Genomic DNA, 21,172 nt, shown 5'->3' on the forward strand with positions numbered 1-21,172 from the left:
TGCAGTTTTTAGCAAAAACATCTAAGAATGCATGGACTCTTCGAAATTTCAGTGGGTGAGTAAAAACTCTGGTGAGACTGGGAGGTTATAAGAATCTAACAAGATTACTATTTTGAGTTCATTTCCAGATGTTCAGAATGATTTATAATGCTGTAAATCAAGATAATCTGTATTAAATTGTTTGGTATTATATTTCTACTTTCATTTTAGTGCCATGAGAGAAAAAAGTTCTGTACTGTTTGATAAAATGTTTCACTTAAATATACTGTAATTAACTAAAACATAATTTCAGACTCTTCTAAAAAAATCAGAAATGAGAAACCATATACCTATTTCACCATTTTATTTTTTTCATGATCATATCAAGAAGTCAGATGATAATTATATCATCTAGAAAAAAAGAACTTCCTAGTAGCCACTGGAAGATGTACAAGATGCAGTTTTAAACAGCTGATTATCTACATCATGTATTTATCTGTCTCCATTAGTATTGAGTAATCTCATTCAGAGGCTCCCTTTAAAAAAAAAAAAAAAAGACACATGACAAATATTACATTACTTTGTTTTCCAAACAGATTGTTCAGAGATTTTCAATGACGGGTACAAGCAGAGTGGATTTTATAAAATCAAACCTCTCCAGAGCCCAGCAGAATTCTCTGTTTATTGTGACATGTCTGATGGAGGAGGATGGACTGTAATTCAGAGACGATCTGATGGCAGTGAAAACTTTAACAGGTGTGCTAATTATGATATAAGGATTTATTTGGAGTAGGAAATATGAGGTTTACCAAAGTTAAGCCTCTTTATTATACCTGAAGTGTATTAGAACTTCATTCTTTCTAAATAGAAGTACATTAGCTAATCAAGAAGATATTGTGGGTAGGGGTAAAAGTGTGCACCTTGGGTACTGCAAAGGTCCGTTTGGATTTTGCTAAAGTCAGCTTTCACTTTCATTTTTTTAGAGACTGGAGTGACTATGAAAATGGCTTTGGAAATTTTGTCCAAAAAAATGGTGAATATTGGTTGGGTAATAGAAATCTTCACTTATTGACCACACAAGGTAAGGTTTACCTCATACCAAATTCACTGGAAATACAAAAAGGGAACACAACTGTTTTTCTCTAAATCCTAGAACAAATTCAGTAACTACTATGATTTGCAGATGGCCAATAATCCCTTTTGGGAAATAATCTCCTTTGTAAAAGGTGGCTGCTTAGACCTAGGTTGTGGGAGAGATATTTCTCACATACATTTTTTCTGTTTCTGGGAAGGAAATCTACTGTCATAATCATTCTTTTAAATGACTTGTGTGACTCAAAACATATATATTGTATGCATAACAAGCCACTTATGAATTTAGTGACTTAAAACAACAACTCTTTATTATTTCTCACAAATATACAGGGCAGCTGGGTGGTTTTGCTCCTTAGGGCTGGGCTCTGCTGATCTCGCTGGGCTTGCTCATGAGTTGGTGACCAGCTTCCTCATCAGTGGGAGGCTGGCTGTCCAGCTCACTCCACATGGTCCGTCATCTTCCAGCTGGCTAGCCTGGACTTGTTCTTGAAGCAGAAGCAGAGTTCTAAGAAAGAGAATGAAAGCACATAACTAACTTGAGACCTAGACTCAGTAATGGCACACAGTCACTTACACTGCCTTCTGTTTTGGTGAAAGCAAGTCACAGGACCAGCTCAGATGTAAGGAGAAAGGAAATAGGCTTAATGGGAGGACTTAAAGTCCCATTGCAAAGGGAAAGGTGAAGAATTGAGGAATTATGGCTGTTTTTGGAATCAAATACCAAAGAATATAAATGTTCTTATTCCCATCCCCTTGCAAATCTTAAGTTGAAAAACTTGCAAGATACAACAAAACTGGAAGAGATTTCAACCTACCACCTAGATTTTACATTAACATTTTAATCCTGTAACTTTTCTTCTATCCATCCATTGATCCATTTCTTTGACATTTCCAAGTATATTGCAGACATCTGTATCATTCCCTCTATCTGCTTTTGCATGGATGTCTTTCACTGGAGTTTGACATTTGTTTAAAGTATCACTAGCTTAATATTTTCCAAGCTTCCCTTTTCCATGTTCTTTTGCTCCAGTCCTTTATCTTCCTTACCTCACTTTCTACCTGAGATTGTAGTCAGTTCCACTCAAATCTGATTCTTAATGTTTCATAAAATACAATTGTATTGCTCAAGAAAGCATGTTAAATCACACTGGCAAGGCACTAATTGTAAGAGCAAGGTTTATTCATTCCAAACAAGTTAAGGAAAGTGATTTGTGTGTCTATATTCATAATAGTATTATAGAGATCTTGGAAACACCCCAGGATAGTAACTTAGAGAGGATGGATAATCCTAGAAATCTTAAGCTTTCTTTGTACATTCTTCTTATGATCAGTGTTCTCTAAATTTCAAAGTATTTATTATTCTACTTGTGTTTTATGATAGATATATAACATTTATCATACCAATTCCTGTTTCTTTTACATATTAATATGCATCTGGTTTTTCATTGAAACTATGAAAACCCCAAGAAGTAACCCTTGGATCCTTCTAAACATACAGAATTTAAACTTATTAATTAATAATAGTGAAGGACAGGGAAGCCTGGTATGCTGCAGTCCATGGGGTGGCAAAGAGTCAGACATGACTGAGCAACTAAACAACAACAAATATTATTAATTAACTATTTTAAAAATAAATATTATTTTTCAAATTATTATTAAGTATTTATTTGTCCAGATGCACTTTGGCAACATATCTGCTTCACATTTTCATTGGTATTTCAGGCTGGCTACTCTCATGGTGGCAAAAATGTATTTATCAGTTCCAGGGATCACAACTGCATAGAACATCATCCCAAGGAAAAAGAGTTACTTTCTCCCTACATTTCTTTTCTTTCCTTTTTATTTAAAAACAAAAAAATATTGTGGCTGTACCACAATATCCCCCATGTGCGGCATGAGGGATCTTAGTTCCCAGACCAGGGATAGAACTCATGCCCTGTGCAGTGAAAGCACAGAATCTTAACCACTAGACTGCCAGAGAAGTCCCCCTGCATTTCTTAATTATGAGAACATTTAAAGCTAAGGAGTTGCCTCTTTAAAATAACTTTATCCCCATTATATAAATTTTGGCTGGAAGTGTTTGCAGTAAAGCTAATTTAGAAATGATCCAAAATTGAATTTTTATTTACTCGTGGACTAAAGAGATATTTAGATGGTTACCTAAAAGTCTAAACCTCTTCTATAATGCAAAGTACTTTTTAGGAGCATTGATTTAGCCTTTATTTCTGCTCTAGTCCACTTCACAGTCTTAGCTCACATAACATTTACCACCTTTTGATCAGATTAAAGCGGCCTCTTCCTTGAAATCCCACTTTAGAGAGCTCCATGAGCCAAGGAATCTGTGGGGCCAGAGAGTCTCCTAGACTCACTCTGGCGATATAGAGTCCAGCATTCTCTACTGAAGAAGCCTTGACTTTGTCTCCAGGACCTATTCATGCCTCTTCTTCATCTGTCCCCCTGTAGGAAAATTGTACATCTGATGTGTGCACCCCTAAGTCTGAGGGGAAGTAAAGAAACGGCTTTTATTTTGGATGTCAACAGAGCTTGGTGTGCAGTCTGGAATGTCCATAAGTGTGGGCAAGGCCCTTTGCTCTGTGTGATGGAGACTGGGGTGGGACAAGAGAGCAGGCTGACCATGGGCCAGGTCTGCATGACCTGCTGCTATATTCCAGCTTAGAACTAGGAAGAGGCTAAGACTCTGAATTCAGACCTGATCTTACTAGTCATTGTGAAATTTTATTTATCAAAGTAGAAGGATTGAATACAAATATATTATCTGACTGTCAGTTTGATTTATAACTTTTTATGTTTCTAACAATAGTTCTGTTTCTGAAAGAGTAGTCTTTGTTATTTGCAAATGATGAGATAATGAAGAAAAGCTGATTACTTGATGGTATCAACTATTTCAGTCATTATTTAATGTTGAAGATCAACATCCTTACCAAAAGTAAGAAAAAAAAGTCAACTTTTAAACTTCACAAAACTTCTGTTTATTCACTGTTAGATTTCTTAATCTATGTACTGAAAAATGACTTGCTTTCTGTTCTTCTTTGCCAAGTGAACTACACTGGCTCTTATCTATAATAGATCTAGTAGAAATGTTCTACCTTTAATATTACATTCCTAACTTTTTCCAAGTAAAATACACAATAAAACATGCATATTGTAAATACAATGGAGTCACTGTTTATTCTTTGAAAGCTGCCTCATGGTAGAAGGAAATGGTGTAAGTAAAATAGAGCCACAAACTGTTTTTAAGCCTCAGTAAGGAATGATGCTAAAGCTGAAACTCCAGTACTTTGGCCACCTCATGCAAAGAGTTGACTCATTGGAAAAGACTCTAATGCTGGGAGGGAGTGGGGGCAGGAGGAGAAGGGGACGACAGAGGATGAGATGGCTGGATGGCATCACTGACTCGATGGACATGAGTCTGAGTGAACTCCGGGTGTTGGTGATGGACAGGGAGGCCTGGCGTGCTGCGATTCATGGGGTCGCAAAGAGTCAGACATGACTGAGCGACTGAACTGAACTGAACTGAAGTAAATGTCATCTCATACATTAAAAAAAAAAAACCTACAATTTCTGTTTTTTCCCTTTCCTAGGAGATTACACATTAAAAATCGACCTTGCAGATTTTGAGAAAAATAGCCGTTATGCTCAATATAAAAATTTCAAAGTTGGAGATGAAAAGGTACTAACATTTTCAAATACATATCACCACAAATTAATGTGTAAAACATACAATATAAAACCCAAAGTCAGAAACAAAAATCTGTGATAGAGCCTGATCTTTTATTTATTACATAAGCCTGTTTTTAAAATAGTAATAGAGAAACCCAGGCGGGCTACACTCCATGGGGTCACAAGGAGTCAGACACTACTGAGTGACTGAACACACACATACACATACACAAAATAGTAACAACTGATCATGGAAATCGCCTCTTTTTCTTTAGAATTCCTATGATTTACATATTGGGGAATATTCTGGAACCGCTGGAGACTCCCTTACTGGAAATTTTCATCCTGAAGTGCAATGGTGGGCCAGTCACCAAAGAATGAAATTCAGCACGTGGGACAGAGACAACGACAACTACGAAGGGAACTGTGCGAAAGAGGATCAGTCTGGCTGGTGGTTTAACAGGTTTGATGTTTCTTAAACACAGTTGCAATTGCATTGATGATATCTGACTGCTGCTGCTGCTGCTAAGTCGCTTCAGTCATGTCCGACTCTGTGCGACCCCATAGACGGCAGCCCACCAGGCTCCCCTGTCCCTGGGATTCTCCAGGCAAGAACACTGGAGTGGGTTGCCATTTCCTTCTCCAATGCATGAAAGTGAAAAGTGAAAGTGAAGTTGCTCAGTCGTGTCCAACTCTTAGCGACCCCATGGACTTCAGCCTACCAAGCTCCTCCGTCCATGAGACTTTCCAGGCAAGAGTACTGGAGTGGGTTGCCATTGTCTTCTCCAGATATCTGACTGGTGGGCATTAATTAAAACGTATGCAGGAGTGTTGGTCTGCTTTGTAATACTGGTATTATTAAGTAATCATCCTTATTAGAATCTTTCAGTAATGAAGTAGCTTTGAGGATTTGTTCACTGTGTACCTTAGTCAAGCTTGAAAGATACGTCATAGAGAAAAATCAAACTACTGCTTTCATAAAAATTGTTTGCAAATGGAGTTACGGGTGAGTTATCATAGTGGGTCACAAATTGACCCAAAGAAATACAGAGCATTTTCGACATTCTAATAACCAGGTAGCTCTTCACCTTCTCCTAGCATGTTATTATAAATTTTTCTGTGTAATACTGTTTTACATTTACTGTGACTTTTTTAAAATCATTCAACCCAAGCTCCTCTCAATGCATAAATTTCCTCTAACATTCCTGAAACCTAATTCTATCTTCTGGTTGAATACTCCAATGTTCCTTTATCAGCAAATTCATTCCATTTTTGATTGTACTAAATCAGTTTTTCTTTTTTTAATCTTTTTTTGTGTATTGAAAATTTTATGGGGGTGCTGCACTGTGGGGCCTGTAGGATCTTAGTTCCCTGACCAGGGACTGAGCCCAGGCCCCCAGCACTGGAAGCACAGAGTTTTAACCACTGAACCACCAGGGAAGTCCGCTATGTCAGCTTTTCTTCATTTTCTTGTATTAACCTGAAATCTTGCTTCTTATTACTTTGTCAGTTTTTTTCCTCAGTAGTTACAGAGTAACTGTATTCTTTTTCAACATAACTCTTCGGGTCTGGGTAAGAAAATATTTACTGTGCTCCTCGACGTTTTCTCTTCTTTAACTATTCATTAACATTTCATTCCTTTAACTATTCTTCACCCAGGATGATTTCCAGACAGTACCTTTTGTTGTCATCACAAAGTTAAGGCAGGAATGGAAAAATTCAGTCATTCTTTAAAATAACCTGATAAGCCCACTATGTCTACAAAGCAGTTGTGTTCAACAGTTACGCCATACATGGGCTTTTTTTTTTTTTTTTCTTTAGTACATGGCCTTTGAACATCTCCTTTTGTCTTTAGAAGACAAAATATCTGGACACTTAAACATTCCATTACAGAATCCTTCGTGAGTATGTCTGGAGTGCTGAGTTTTCCGTGTAATTGAGGACTAATCATTTAAATTCCACAATCTAAATTTTAACATTTTTTCATTACGTAAATACTTTTTAAGTATTTACATAAAGAATCCTCCATCTTTTTAAGTGGAGGTATACCAGACATAGATCTATTTTCTATAAAATCATGAGAATCCTCCTTATGAACATCTTGAGTTATTATGATGTGCTGATTTTAGAGTCATAAATTCTATGGAGGTACAGTTAGCTGTATATAGTGTGGAATATCAAATTGAATATATAAACACTATTTTATCTGGATTTTGCTTTTTTCAAAGTTTGAGTCCATTTAAATTTTGGTCATTTGTAAAGGAAGTGGAACATACACAGCAGTGAGAGGGGAGAGAAAACCAAAGTTATCTTTCCTACTTAACAGATCAAACAAAGGTGGTGACGATCTTTTTCCCTTATGGTTTTCTCGTTCTCTTTAAAACTGTATTTATCACCTTCTCTTTATCCTCCTTTTTCTTCCCCTTTCCCTCTAAGTTAGCATTATGTAAGAGTTATCAACATTATGTAAAACTTGTCTATAATTCACAAAGTCTCAAGCACCCCTTAATGTAACAGAATTCCATACATGGAAATAACAACCACATTGGTTAATATTAGCAGATCAAAACCAAGTACCCACCCAATTAAATGATAAGTGGCACACAGTTCAACGTGGAATAATAAATGATTTACTTGACTTTAAAGATAGGAGTTCAGGGAAGACAAAGAAAGGCAATTCAGTTGCTGGAGCCACCCAAGGAAGCTCCATTATCCTTGGAGTCAAATGAAATCATGCAGGTGGAAAGTCAGAAAAGCTGAAGAGAAAGCCAACTGTTCCAGCAGCTCAGTGCTACTTCTTCCATGCCTGCCTCTGCTATGGTTTAACTCCATCATCCTCTTCCTCCTTATTCTTGTTTTGTTCTTATTTTTCTCCTGTCCCATAGTTCTTCCAATTTACATAAACTCTTGGCATTTCTAAGTTTTACCCACCTACTAGGCATTCCTTCTCATCATAGCAAACCAATCACTGAGCGTTGCGTTGATGTCTTCTCTTCTTTACCAATGTAGCATCTCATGTGTGTGCACAAGGCTACTTCTTCACCAAGGAAGCCCCAACAATCTCCCAACCTAGCCTCAAGTCCAGGCTGTTCTAGAACCTGAAAGATGCTGGGAAAAAGTGGTCTTAGAATTGCTAAGGTTTGCTATGTTGACCAGAGTCAGCTTCCTAACAGGATTCAAATCACAGACTAAATAGAAAAATATTAATATATATAGTAGATATCTCTAGGAAGATAGAATATGTCAAAATATGTATTTGGGAGGCTCAGTCTAGAGTATTTTCTCTTTTGCCATTACTTTCCATGCAGTTTTAAAAACATAACAGGCTCTTAACACTTGAAGATTTAGCATACATGGTTTTGATTAGTTACATCAATTTAAATTAGGAGGACTGTGGGGACAATTAGCAGGAAAGAATTATGAGGGCTTGTAAGTGAGGCTAGTCAACCACTCAACATTGACGGGTAAATTACATGCTTACTTTGACTCAGTAATTCAGGCACTTTCCATAGATTTTTAGAACTATTCTTTTGCATGTTCCTCTATGTCCCAGTGTCTGAAATCTTTTCATTGGTTGTAGCAATAAAGAAATATATAGTAACTAATTTAATAACAGTACCCAGAAAATTATCGCCTACTCTTCGTTTAGCCATATTAGGAGCAAAATGTACAGATCCCAAAGAGGAAGGGGGACATTTTAAGATTTATGATAACCTAACCAGTGTATCTTGGTTGGAACAATATAGGTAAAAATAATAAACTCCGCAATTAAGACAGATGATCATTAGTTGATACTAGAAAACTTTAAATCATGGTTTGGGTTTTGTTTCTTTACCCCTTTGAGGTTAAAATAATTGATATACTGGTGACTCAAGAGGGAGGAAGGGAATTGAAATTATGAAAGCTAAGTCTTGGCAGCAGATGGATGAACATTTTAAGTGTAAATTATACAGGGAAGCTGGCAAATGGAGCAGCGCACCACACCCATACCACTCTGGCTAAGGCTCAGGCTTACCAGGTCATGCTTTTGTTTGCTTGTTTTTCTTTCTTCCTTCCTTCCTGCCTCTCTCTCTCCCTCTCTCATTTCCTTCCTTTCTTTCTCATTTAAAGTCTGTTAAGAACAGAGCTACTTTTTTTTTTTAATCAGTATAAGTGGGACTTCCATAGTGGTCCAGAGGCTAAGACTTCGCACTCCCAATGCAGGGGGCCCTGGGTTTGGTCTCTGGTCAGGGAACTAGATCCCACATGCTGCAAGAGTGGGGTTTTGCATTGCTGCAATGAAAATCAAAGATTCTGCATGTTGAAACTAAGATCAGGTGCAGCCAGATATAAATAAATTAATACTCTATAAGTGGCCTGGGTTTTATCCTGAGAGTTGTTATGGTACTAAAACCCACCAGTTTAAAATACTCATGTTGTAGAAATCTCTTGGCTTTTGGAAACTGCTAAATATTCTCTTATCCAAAAACAGCACAGGAAATTCCCTGGCAGTCCAATGGTTAGGCCTCTGTGCAATCACTCCCAAGGGCACGGGTTCAGTCCCTGGTTGGGGAATTAAAATCCCATAAGCCACAAGGGATAGCCCCCCCTCAAAAAAAGAAAAAATGGCAGAATTCATAGTTAAAATATTTTCAGCCATTTGATCACAGAATAAGGGTTTCAAAGGATATTTTTCTAGTCTGATTGCTTCATGTTTATTTTTCCTCCCACTAGGTGTCACTCTGCAAACCTGAATGGCTTCTACCACAAGGGTCCCTACACCGCTAAAACGGACAATGGGATTGTCTGGCACACCTGGCATGGATGGTGGTATTCCTTGAAATCTGTGGTTATGAAAATTAGGCCAAATGATTTCATTCCAAATATTGTTTAATTGTCCCTGCTGGAGTTTCAGTTCTGCAGTTTATCTTGGTTTAAGTGATTTGAAAAATGTAGCAAATCTGAATATTCACATGTATGATGATGGCAATTGTTATGTGCACTACTTTTCATTCTCACTTTTCTTACTTCAGGTACTTTCCATACAGCAAATATGTGATACTTACCAAATAAATGTAGATTATATTAATATCTATTGAATTGCTGTGTGCAAAGGGCTCTGATAAGAGATGATGAGCAAAATATAAAATCATACAGTATATACATGACTTGGGAGACAACATAGCATAGATATGTAATAAATTACATATGAATACAGTTTAAAAAATACATGAAAAAAGTTTAGGAAATGATGGATGGCCAAATCAGCTGCCTGGATGGTAAATATTATGAGTTAGCAATGAACTCAGGTGTCTGACTGCACATTAGAACCTTAAAATACAACCCAGGATCTTAATCACTATGGAACACTCTCTCATATTTTTCGGATGTTTATGTAGACTATACGCTTCTTTCAGAATCCTCATTTTAATTCTTTTATCAATCTTGTAAGGCATTATTGTTGCTGTTGTTTAGTTGCCAAATTATGTCCAACTCTTTGTGACCCTATGGGCTGTAACCCACCAGGCTCCTCTGTCCATAGGGTTACCCAGGCAAGAATACTGGAGTGGGTTGCCATTCCCTTCTACAGGGGATCTTCCCGACCCAGGGCTCAAGCCCATATCTCTTGCATTGGCAGGCAGACCACTGAGCCACCAGGAAAGCCCAGGCATTATTATCCCCACTTAACAGAGCTGAGAACTTATGGATCTAAGACGGTTTGATTGCTTAACAATTACAAAACTAATAAGTAGGGGAACAAGGACTCAAATCCAAGTCTTCTGATGCAAAATCAAATACTTTGCATCCAGGCTACGGCTTCTGCCAGCCTGTGTCAGACACAGAAGATATACTTCAGTTTTTTAGCTAAAGATATACACTAAACCATAGATCTTCCCTGTACCTCAGATGGTAAAGAAGCTGCCTGCAATGCAGGAGATCTGAGTTCGATCCCTAGGTCAGGAAGATCCTCTGGAGAAGGGAATGGCGATCCACTCCAGTATTCTTGCCTGGAGAATCCCATGGACAGAGGAGTTTGTTGGCCTACAGTTCGTGGGGTCACAAAGAGTTGGACTCGACGAGCGACTAACACTGCTACTGCTATCCACCAGCCATACAATCACAGAAATGTAAATAATTCTAAAAGCTGATAAGTAAGAAGGAAAAAATGTGTGCCTGGGAGATGTGTAGTAGGGAACCTGACCTGGTTCAGAGGAGAGGGGCCAGAGAAGTTTCCTGGAGGAATGAACTTTTTAAACCGAGAGCTTTTTTTGTTTTCTTTAATATGTTTTCATTTCTTTGGCTGTGTCGGGTCTTTGTTGCGGCATGTGGGATCTTCACTGTGGCATGGGCTCTAGAGCACAGGCTCAGTAGTTGTGGTACAAGGGCTTTGTCACCCCTTGGCACGTGGAATCTTAGTTCCTCAACCAGGGATCAAATCCGAGTCCCCTGCATTAAAAGGTGGATTCTTAACCATTGGACGACCAGGGAAGTCCCTGAGATCTTTTCACTAGGTGTGTGTGTGGGAGATCATTGTAGGAAGAAAGAAATCCTTGTGTAAAGTACACAAAGCAAGAAAGTACATGGAAACATAGAGAGTATATTTGCTGCTGCTAAGTCGCTTCAGTCGTGTCCGACTCTGTGCGACCCCATAGACCACAGCCCACCAGGCTTCCCCGTCCCTGGGATTCTCCAGGCAAGAACACTGGAGTGGGTTGCCATTTCCTTCTCTAATGCATGAAAGTGAAAAGTGAAAGTCAAGTCGCTCAGTCATGTCCAACTCTTAGTGACCCCATGGACTGCAGCCCATCAGGCTCCTCCATCCATGGGATTTTCCAGGCAAGAGTACTGGAGTGGGGTGCCATTGCCTTTTGGTGATCCTTAATTCCTTAAACCAAGGTTTCTGCCACCTAATATCTGTGTGACCTTGGATAGGCTACTTAACTCCGCTGAGCCTCAGTAATCTCATCCATAAAGTGAAGATTATAACAGTGCCTGCCTCTGTGGATTGGGTTGAGGATTACATAAGTACTTAGAATAGTGCCTTGCACAAAACAATCAGAAAGAAGTAGGTGTGATTATTAGTGAAATAGGCATTAGGGGACAATAAAAATAGATGTCTTGAAATAATGAGTCACGTAAAGACGTTAAAATTAGTCGTACTTTCTCCTCTAAACGGTGTTTCCCAAAGCAGTGCTTCTCAAACTTTAATGTCACACCAGCCACCTGGGCATCTTGTTAAAGTGATTCTGGGGTGGGGCCTAAGATGTGAGTTTAACAAGTTTCCAGGTGATGAATATTGAGGAATCTGGTCTAGGGATCACATTTTGAACCGTAAGGGTATACAGAACCATGGGCTTGCTTGGTGGCTCAGTGGCAAAAAATCTGCCTGCCAATGCAGGAGATTCGGGTTCAGTTCCTGAGTTGGAAAGATCCCCTGAAGTAGGAAATGGCAACCCACTCCAGTATTCTTGCCTTGGAAATCCCATGGACAGAGGAGCCAGGAGGGCTACAGTCCATGGGGCCGCAAGAGAGTCGGACACGAATTAGCGACTAAACAACAAAAACAGGGAACTATAGTTCTGTGAGATAGTAATAGTTAATATAAGAAGAAAAGGGCTCTATCAAATGTATTTAGGAGATGATATAGTAAACAAAATTCAACAGATTTCTTCTCTTGAGTATTTCTCGGGTCCTGTAATACTCTTAGGTACATGCTAAAGTTCCAACAGGAACATACAGTCCTCCTCCTCTTCCCTTTCCAAGGTTTCAGTTGCCCACAGTCAATCATGGTATGAACATTTTAAACAGAAAATTTCAGAAATAAACTATGTGTTATTGATAAATTATGTAACTTCTGAGTAACGAGATGAAATCTCGCGCCGATCTGCTCTGTCCCTTGCAGGACGTAAATCTTCCCTTTATCTGGAGTCTCTTACCTGTTACTTAGTAGCCACCTCAGTATCAGATCAACTGGGTATCAGGATACTTTTGTTCAAGCGACCCTTCCTTTACTTCATAATGACACCCTAAGTGCAAGGGTGGTGATGCTTGCAGTTCGGATTTGCCAAAGAGGAGTTATAAAGTGCTTCCTTTAACTGAAAGGTGAAAATTCTCAATCAGAAAGCAAAAGAAGTCATATGCTAGAGTTGCTAAAGTCTGCAGTAAGACCTCATCTCCTTTCTGTGAAATTGTGAGCAAGGAAAAAGAAATTTGTGCTAGTTTTGCTGTTGCATCTCAAACTGCAAAAGTCATAGCCACAGAGTGTGGTAAGTGCTTAGTTAAAATGGAAAAGACAGTAAATTAATACAATAAAATATTTGCAGGGAGAGGGAGAAAAGAGACCATGCTCACATAACTTTTATTAGTGTTCAGTTCAGTTCAGTTCAGTCGCTCAGTCGTGTCTGACTCTTTGCGACCCCATGAATCGCAGCACGCCAGGCCTCCCTGTCCATCACCAACACCCAGAGTTCACTCAGACTCACGTCCATCGAGTCAGTGATGCCATCCAGCCATCTCATCCTCTGTCGTCCCCTTCTCCTCCTGCCCCCAATCCCTCCCAGCATCAGAGTCTTTTCCAATGAGTCAACTCAGGTGGCCAAAGTACTGGAGTTTCAGCTTTAGCATCATTCCTTCCCAAGAAATCCCAGGGCTGATCTCCTTCAGAATGGACTGGTTGGATCTCCTTGCAGTCCAAGGGACTCTCAAGAGTCTTCTCCAACACCACAGTTGAAAAGCATCAATTCTTCGGCGCTCAGCCTTCTTCACAGTCCAACTCTCACATCCATACATGACCACAGGAAAAACCATAGCCTTGACTAGACGAACGTTTGTTGGCAAAGTAATGTCTCTGTTTTTGAATATGCTGTCTAGGTTGGTCATAACTTTCCTTCCAAGGAGTAAGCATCTTTTAATTTCATGGCTGCAGTCACCATCTGCAGTGATTTTGGAGCCCAGAAAAATAAAGTCTGACAGTTTCCACTGTTTCCCCATCTATTTCCCATGAAGTGATGGGACCGGATGCCATGATCTTCGTTTTCTGAATGTTGAGCTTTAAGCCAACTTTTTCACTCTCCACTTTCACTTTCATCAAGAGGCTTTTGAGTTCCTCTTCACTTTCTGCCATAAGGGTGGTGTCAGCTGCATATCTGAGGTTATTGATATTTCTCCCGGCAATCTTGATTCCAGCTTGTGCTTCTTCCAGCCCAGCGTTTCTCATGATGTACTTTACATATAAGTTAAATAAGCAGAGTGACAATATACAGCCTTGACATACTCCTTTTCCTATTTGGAACCAGTCTGTTGTTCCATGTCCAGTTCTAACTGTTGCTTCCTGACCTGCATACAAATTTCTCAAGAGGCAGATCAGGTGTTCTGGTATTCCCATCTCTTTCAGAATTTTCCACATTTTCTTGTGATCCACACAGTCAAAGGCTTTGGCATAGTCAATAAAGCAGAAATAGATGTTTTTCTGGAACTCTCTTGCTTTTTCCATGATCCAGCGGATGTTGGCAATTTGATATCTGGTTCCTGTGCCTTTTCTAAAACCAGCTTGAACATCAGAAAGTTCACGGTTCACATATTGCTGAAGCCTGGCTTGGAGAATTTTGAGCATTACTTTTCTAGCGTGTGAGATGAGTGCAGTTGTGTGATAGCTTGAGCATTCTTTGGCATTGCCTTTCTTTGGGATTGGAATGAAAACTGACCTTTTCCATTGCTGTGGCCACTGCTGAGTTTTCCAAATTTGCTGGCATATTGAGTGCAGCACTTTCACAGCATCGTCTTTCAGGATTTGAAATAGCTCAACTGGAATTCCATCACCTCCACTAGCTTTGTTCATAGTGATGCTTTCTAAGGCCCACTTGACTTCACATTCCAGGATGTCTGGCTCTAGGTCAGTGATCACACCATCATGATTATTAGTGTATCATTATTTCATTGTTTGTTGTTTAGTCACTCAGTCATGTATGATGCTTTGTGACCCCATGGACTGCAGGACCACCAGGCTTCCCTGTCTTTCACTATCTCCCAGAGTTTGCTCAAACTCATGTCCATTAAATCGGTGATGCAACACAACCATCTCAACCTCTGTCGTCCCCTTCTTCTGCCCTCAATCTTTCCCAACATCAGGGTCTTTTCCAATAAGTCGACTCTTTGCATCAGGTGGCCAAACTATTGGAGCTTCAGCTTCAGTGTCAGTCCTTCCAATGATTATTTAGGGTTGATTTCCTTTAGGATTGACTGGTTTGATCTCCTTGCAGTCCAAAGGACTCTTCAAGAGTCTTCTCCAGCACCACAATTTGAAGGCATCAATTCTTTGGTGCTCAGCCTTCTCTGTGGTCCAACTCTCACATCTATAAATGACTACTGGAAAAACCATAGCTGTGATCTATACTGATCTTTGTCAGCAAAGTGATATCTCTGCTTTTTAATATTCTGTATAGATTTGTTGCAGCTTTCCTGCCAAGGAGCAACTGTCTTAATTTCATGGCTGCAGTCACCATCTGCTGTGATTGTGGAGTCCAAGAAAGTAAAATCTGTCACTGTTTTCACTTTTTCCCCTTCTATTTGCTATGAAGTGATGGGACTGGATGCCATGATTTTAGTTTTTGAATGCTGAGTTTTAAGGCAGCTTTTTCACTCGCCTCTTTGACCCTCATCAAGAGGCTCTTTAGTTCCTCTTTGCTTTCTGCCATTAGAGTGGTATCATCTGTATATCTGAGGTTGTTGATATTTCTCCTGGCAATCTTGATTCCAGCCTGTGATTCATCCAGCCTGGCATTGTGCATGATGTACTCTGCACAGAAGTTAAATAAGCACATGTATGGATGTGAGAGTTGGACTGTGAAGAAGGCTGAGCACTGAAGAATTGATGCTTTTGAACTGTGGTGTTGGAGAAGACTCTTGAGAGTCCCTTGGACTGCAAGGAGATCCAACCAGTCCATTCTGAAGGAGATCAGCCCTGGGATTTCCTTGGAAGGAATGATGCTGAAGCTGAAACTCCAGTACTTTGGCCACCTCATGCGAAGAGTTGACTCATTGGAAAAGACTCTGATGCTGGGAGGGATTGGGGGTAGGAGGAGAAGGGGACGACAGAGGATGAGATGGCTGGATGGCATCACTGACTTGATGGACGTGAGTCTGAGTGAACTCCGGGAGTTGGTGATGGACAGGGAGGCCTGGCGTGCTGCGATTCATGGGGTCGCAAAGAGTCGGACATGACTGAGCGACTGATCTGATCTGACAATATACAGCTTTGACGTAATCCTTTCCCAATTTGGAACCAATCTGTTGTCCCATGTCTGGTTTTAGCTGTTGCTTCTTGACCTGCATACAGGTTTCTCAGGAGACAGGTCAGGTGGCCTGGTATTCCCATCTCTTTAAGAATTTTCCACAGTTTGTTGTGGTCCATACATAGGTTTTAGCATAGTCAACAAAGCAGAAGTAGATGTTTTTCTGGAATTCCCTTGCTTTCTCTATGATCCAACGAATGTTGTTATTAATCTCTTAGTGAAGTGAAAGTGAAGACGCTCAGTCATGTCCGACTCTTTGCGACCCCCGTGGACTGTAGCCTACCAGGCTTCTCTGTCCATGGGATTTTTCAGGAAAGAATACTGGAGTGGGTTTCCATTTCCTTCTCCAGGGGATCTTCCTGACTCAGTGATTGAACCCAGGTCTCCTGCATTGTAGGCAGACACTTTACCCTCTGAGCCACCAGGGAAGCCCGTTAATCTCTTACTATGCCTCATTTATAAATTAAACTTAATCATCGATATGTATGTATAAGAAAAAAAAATACATAGAGTTCAGTATTATCCACGGTTTTAGGCATCCATGAGGGTCTTTGAACATATTCCCTGCAGATAAGCAGGGGAAACCACTTTTGTGTTCTTAGATCTAGTTAGGAGTGTGTTCTGACTGAGCGACTTCACTTTGACTTTTCACTTTCATGCATTGGAGAAGGAAATGGCAACCCACTCCAGTGTTCTTGCCTGGAGAATCCTAGGGACGGGGGAGCCTGGTGGGTGGCCGTCTATGGGGTCGCACAGAGTCAGACACGATTGAAGTGACTTAGCAGCAGCAGCAGCATCGAGTGTGTTCAGCTGCAAGATGTTAATCACTTGATTATGGAAGTCCAGACAAACGGGGACATGTCCCTCTTATGTAACAGGAACTCAGGAGGTAGGAGGTTGCTGGCCTTGGTTCAGTGCTCTGCAGTGTGGAAGCTGATATCTCTGCCACTCACTTTGCCCTTCCTTCAGAATCTCAGGTTTTCTACTGCAGTTTCTGCTTTGAGTCCCTGTTGAAAGCAGGAAGAAGGGAGGATTTATTTATCTTCTTATTTATGCCTTATTGGCTTAATAAAGCATAAATAGACCTCAGTTTATGCCTTATTAGCCAGAATTGCGTCATGTAGTTATTCTAGCTGAAAGATTATTAGGGAGATTCTTTTATTTTATAGTTACTAGAATGTACAGGCAAGAGAAGTATCTGCCATGGTTCCTGAACTTTTTAAAACTTATTTTATTATAGTTGATTTACAATGTTGTGTTAATTTCTGCCATGCAGCAAAGTGATTCAGAGTTACGCATATAGATACATTCTTTTTCATATTCTTTTCCATGATGGTTTATCACAGAGTATTGAATATAGTTTCCTGGGCTATATAATAGGACCTTGTTTACCATTCTATATATGAGTTTGCATCTTCTAATCCTAGACTCCCACATCCTTCCCCCATCCCACCTTTCCCTTTGGCAACCACAAGTCTGCTCTTTCTGTGATTCTATTTCATAGATTACTGAACTTTTTTTTAAAAAATGCAGTCTTGAGGGAACAGTGTTCCATAGATCATACTTTGCGAAGGTATAAATAATGGGGCACCAGTGGCAATTTAAAATATGGGTATTATTTGCTCAAGTAATAGCATAAAGACCTCATGCAATTAGGAGATCAAAAGAAGAAAAGCTTTTAAAGGAGAGAAAAATGATTTTACAGACAAGTGGGAGGGGAGCTAAACAAGTATCGTGTTACATAAATCTCAGTGTAATAATTTTTCAATGCAGAGGGAATGAAAAACAATTTTAATGCCATAAAAAGATGGAAGAGAAAGAGTTCTAATGAAAAACCTTTGGATATAGTGATAATGTTATTTAAACTTAAGTGTCCTTAAGCCCATTTCAATGGACTAGTCTGGGAGAATAGCCAGAGGGCGGAAATAAAAGCAGATAGAGAAGATAGGCTATTTGAGTTTAGATGTGAGAGAGGGAAATTAGACTTATTTACCTGAAGTCAGACAGTAAAAGCATCTGCCTACAGTGCGGGAGACCTGGGTTCGACCCCTGGGTCGGGAAGATCCCCTGGAGAAGGAAATGGCACCCCACTCCAGTATTCTTGCCTGGAAAATCCCATGGATGGAGGAGCCTGGTGGGCTGCAGTCCACGGGGTCGCACAGAGTCAGACACTACTGAGCGACTTCACTACTACTACTACCTGAAGTCACAACCCCAGAAATAGCCCAGTCTGAAACCAATTCCTCAAAACATTTACCGTTAGAGGGTTATTTGCTAGACTTTACCACTTTTTAAAAATGTTTATTAATTTTTTAATTGAAGGAGAATTGCTTTACAGAATTTTGTTGTTTTCTGTCAACATGAATCATGAATCAGCCATAGATATTCATATATCTCCTTCCTTTTGAACCTCCCTCCCATCTCCCTCCCCATCCTAAAATTGCAAATATATTTTAATTTACATCAGGTGATTGTATTATGGCCAAGAGTTGTTTTGTTTTTTTAAAATAAAGCAAAGTAGAAATAAAATGCAAGAATACTGAATACCTGACATCATTGTAGAAGAGTTTTCCACCAGAAGATGAATGATACTTTTAAGAAAAGGAGGGTAGGGAGGTGTTCCTTAAAGTACCAACTTCACAAGTTTGCCCAAGATCTATAATTTCAACAAGGATGTAAATAATAAAATTAAGATCCCACCATACAGCCCATAATCTATGGTTCAGCCAGCATGAAATTAATCGGGAAGAAAGACAAGTCAACACACAGGCAGTTAGTTTAGTCTATTCCAAGCGATAATCAAGATGGTTTAATGTTATCTATTGTCCCAAAAGATTGCAATGTGACTGTCTGGAGTTTAAATTTTATCTTTGCTTTTTTCTATGACAAATTACATCTCTGTGCTGAGTGTTCTTATCTCTAAAGTATTAATAACAATATAGCTACCCTATAGTAGTGTTGTGAGGATTAAATGAGGTATACTATGCTGGGCACATACTAAGTGCTCCATAAATATTTACTATGATAACAGTGGTGATGCTAGTGAAGAAGAGGAAGATAAAAAAGGAATATGGGAATTTCCCTGGCTGTCTAGTGGTTAATACTCTGCACTCCCAGTGCAGAGGACACAGACTTGATCCCTGGTCAGGGAACTAAGATCCTGCATGCTCCACTGCATGGCCAAAAATAAAAAAATAAATAATGTATTTTTTAAAAGATAATTGGCAAAGTCATCAAAAGTTTCTTTAAAAAAGGAATGTGGTAATGGCGAACTAGAGTCCTGTGTGACCTTCACCTAAAGCTGAAGGTGTGAGAAGACAGAGGTTCTCCAGACAGGGTGTAGATACAGTGAGTTATGTCCCTGGGTAAGTTGTATCTTTTTTAAAAGCTCTGCAGTCCAGGTTCTTTATAGAATCTAAAATACTAAAAAGTGAGAGAATGAAACCTGGTTTACAGATTCTTAATAGAATTTAAAATACTAAAAAGTGAGAGAATGAAACCTGATCCAGTGGTCTCTACAGAGGGCTGGGGTGGGGAAGGGTCTTTGATTTTGACAGTGTGCCTTGGGGTCACTTCAGAGAACAGGAAGTTTTCGTCTTTCATTTTTCATTCGACACAGCTGTGTTTTGTTTGTTTGTTTGTTTTTGTTTTTAATCTAGTCTCTGTATTTGGGTTCCACATATGTGGTTTTGTTTGTTTTCCCTGGGTCGGGAAGATCCCCTGGAGAAGGAAATGGCAACCCACTCCAGTATTCTGGCCTGGAGAATCCCATGGATGGAGGAGCCTGGTGGGCTACAGTCCACAGGGTTGCAAAGAGTTTGACACAACTGAGCAACCTCACTTCACTTTGTTTGTTTGGAAAGGAAAGAAAGCTTATTGTCTCTCAAACAAGGTTTAGATCTGTTCCTTTTTTCAGATTCAGGAAGAAGTTTACTGCATTTTGCAGAGGACAGGTCTTTCTGGGAAAGGACTTAGTTACTCCCTGGATTCAGGTGAGTTAAGAAGTATTATAATCCCAAGACTGTACCCTGTGTTCTAATGAATATCAGCACTTCCTTTAGAACACTGCCTTCTAAAGCCTGTGCACTCAGTAAATACTACACTCTATGGTGGGTAAGTTCATGACAAGCTGCCACATTTACAAGAGGATAAAAGAGCAAATTAGGCATTCAGTCATGCCAACTTGGTCTCAGGGAGAAAATGACACCGGGTATTGTCTTTTTAGCTTCACTCCTTGGGTGTTGGCACCGTTTGCAGTTTCTAGGCCTTTCTAATTATAGATGTGCTTCATAACATTGTCCCGACCTGCACCTCTAACAACAATATTCAGCACTTTAAGATTATCAAAGATCATTCCAGCTTGAACTAATTAATTCATATAATCCAACCATCTGGGACAGATAGTACTATTATCCAGGTTTTATAGACACAGAAAACTTCAAAAGAGGTTTATGCAAGGTCATATAGTAACTGGAATGAGGCCAGGAGTATATCTTAAAAGAACTAGTTTTCTAGTTCATTCAGAGACGACCTTACACAGTTGGATTTAGGGGTAGTGTGATTTTTTTTTCTTTCTTCACGGTGTTGAACAGATACTCCTTTGTTGGATACTAGCTCACTCTCTGGTTTCTGCTGTGGCTTCTCTCCCAGAAGGAATGATTAAACCCTTAGGAATGATCATGCACGTCATAATTCTTTGGAATACCAGGTAGTTTGGGAGCTCATAAAGGTGGCTTGGAGAAGGCAGTGGCACCCCACTCCAGCACTCTTGCCTGGAAAATCCCATGGACGGAGGAGCCTGGTGGGTTGCAGTCCATGGGGTCGAGAAGAGTCAGACACAACTGAGCGACTTCACTTTGACTTTTCACTTTCATGCATTGGAGAAGGAAATGGCAACCCACTCCAGTGTTCTTGCCTGGAGAATCCCAGGGACGGGGGAGCCTGGTGGGGTGCCGTCTATGGGGTCGCACAGAGTCGGACACGACTGAAGCGACTTAGCAGCAGCAGCAGTAAAGGTGGCTAACACATGCCAGCTGTTTGATCTCTTTTGCTCTTCTCCTGTAATTACACCCACTCTATCTCTTCAGTTGAGGGATACTGAAACTTGGAGCTCTTGAAATGTAAAATGAAACCTCAGAAAAGTCAGC

The 21,172-nt window shown here is 39.9% G+C and overlaps 1 protein-coding gene across 2 annotated transcripts in view; it reads left to right on the plus strand.

The window, feature by feature from the left end:
- Window positions 1-9,823, plus strand: part of FGL1 (fibrinogen like 1) — a 52,802-nt gene extending 42,979 nt beyond the window's left edge. For both annotated transcript variants that reach the window (XM_061404309.1, XM_061404311.1), the window contains exons 4-8: window positions 576-735; window positions 963-1,060; window positions 4,677-4,765; window positions 5,031-5,218; window positions 9,469-9,823. In XM_061404309.1, coding sequence (XP_061260293.1) covers window positions 576-735; window positions 963-1,060; window positions 4,677-4,765; window positions 5,031-5,218; window positions 9,469-9,628 — 695 coding nt within the window. In that variant the 3' untranslated portion in view covers window positions 9,629-9,823. The remainder of the gene's footprint in view (window positions 1-575; window positions 736-962; window positions 1,061-4,676; window positions 4,766-5,030; window positions 5,219-9,468) is intronic.
- The last annotated feature ends 11,349 nt before the right edge of the window (window positions 9,824-21,172 follow it).

The sequence above is a fragment of the Bos javanicus genome, chromosome 27 (assembly GCF_032452875.1).
Source record: "Bos javanicus breed banteng chromosome 27, ARS-OSU_banteng_1.0, whole genome shotgun sequence".
Classification (NCBI taxonomy): domain Eukaryota; kingdom Metazoa; phylum Chordata; class Mammalia; order Artiodactyla; family Bovidae; genus Bos; species Bos javanicus.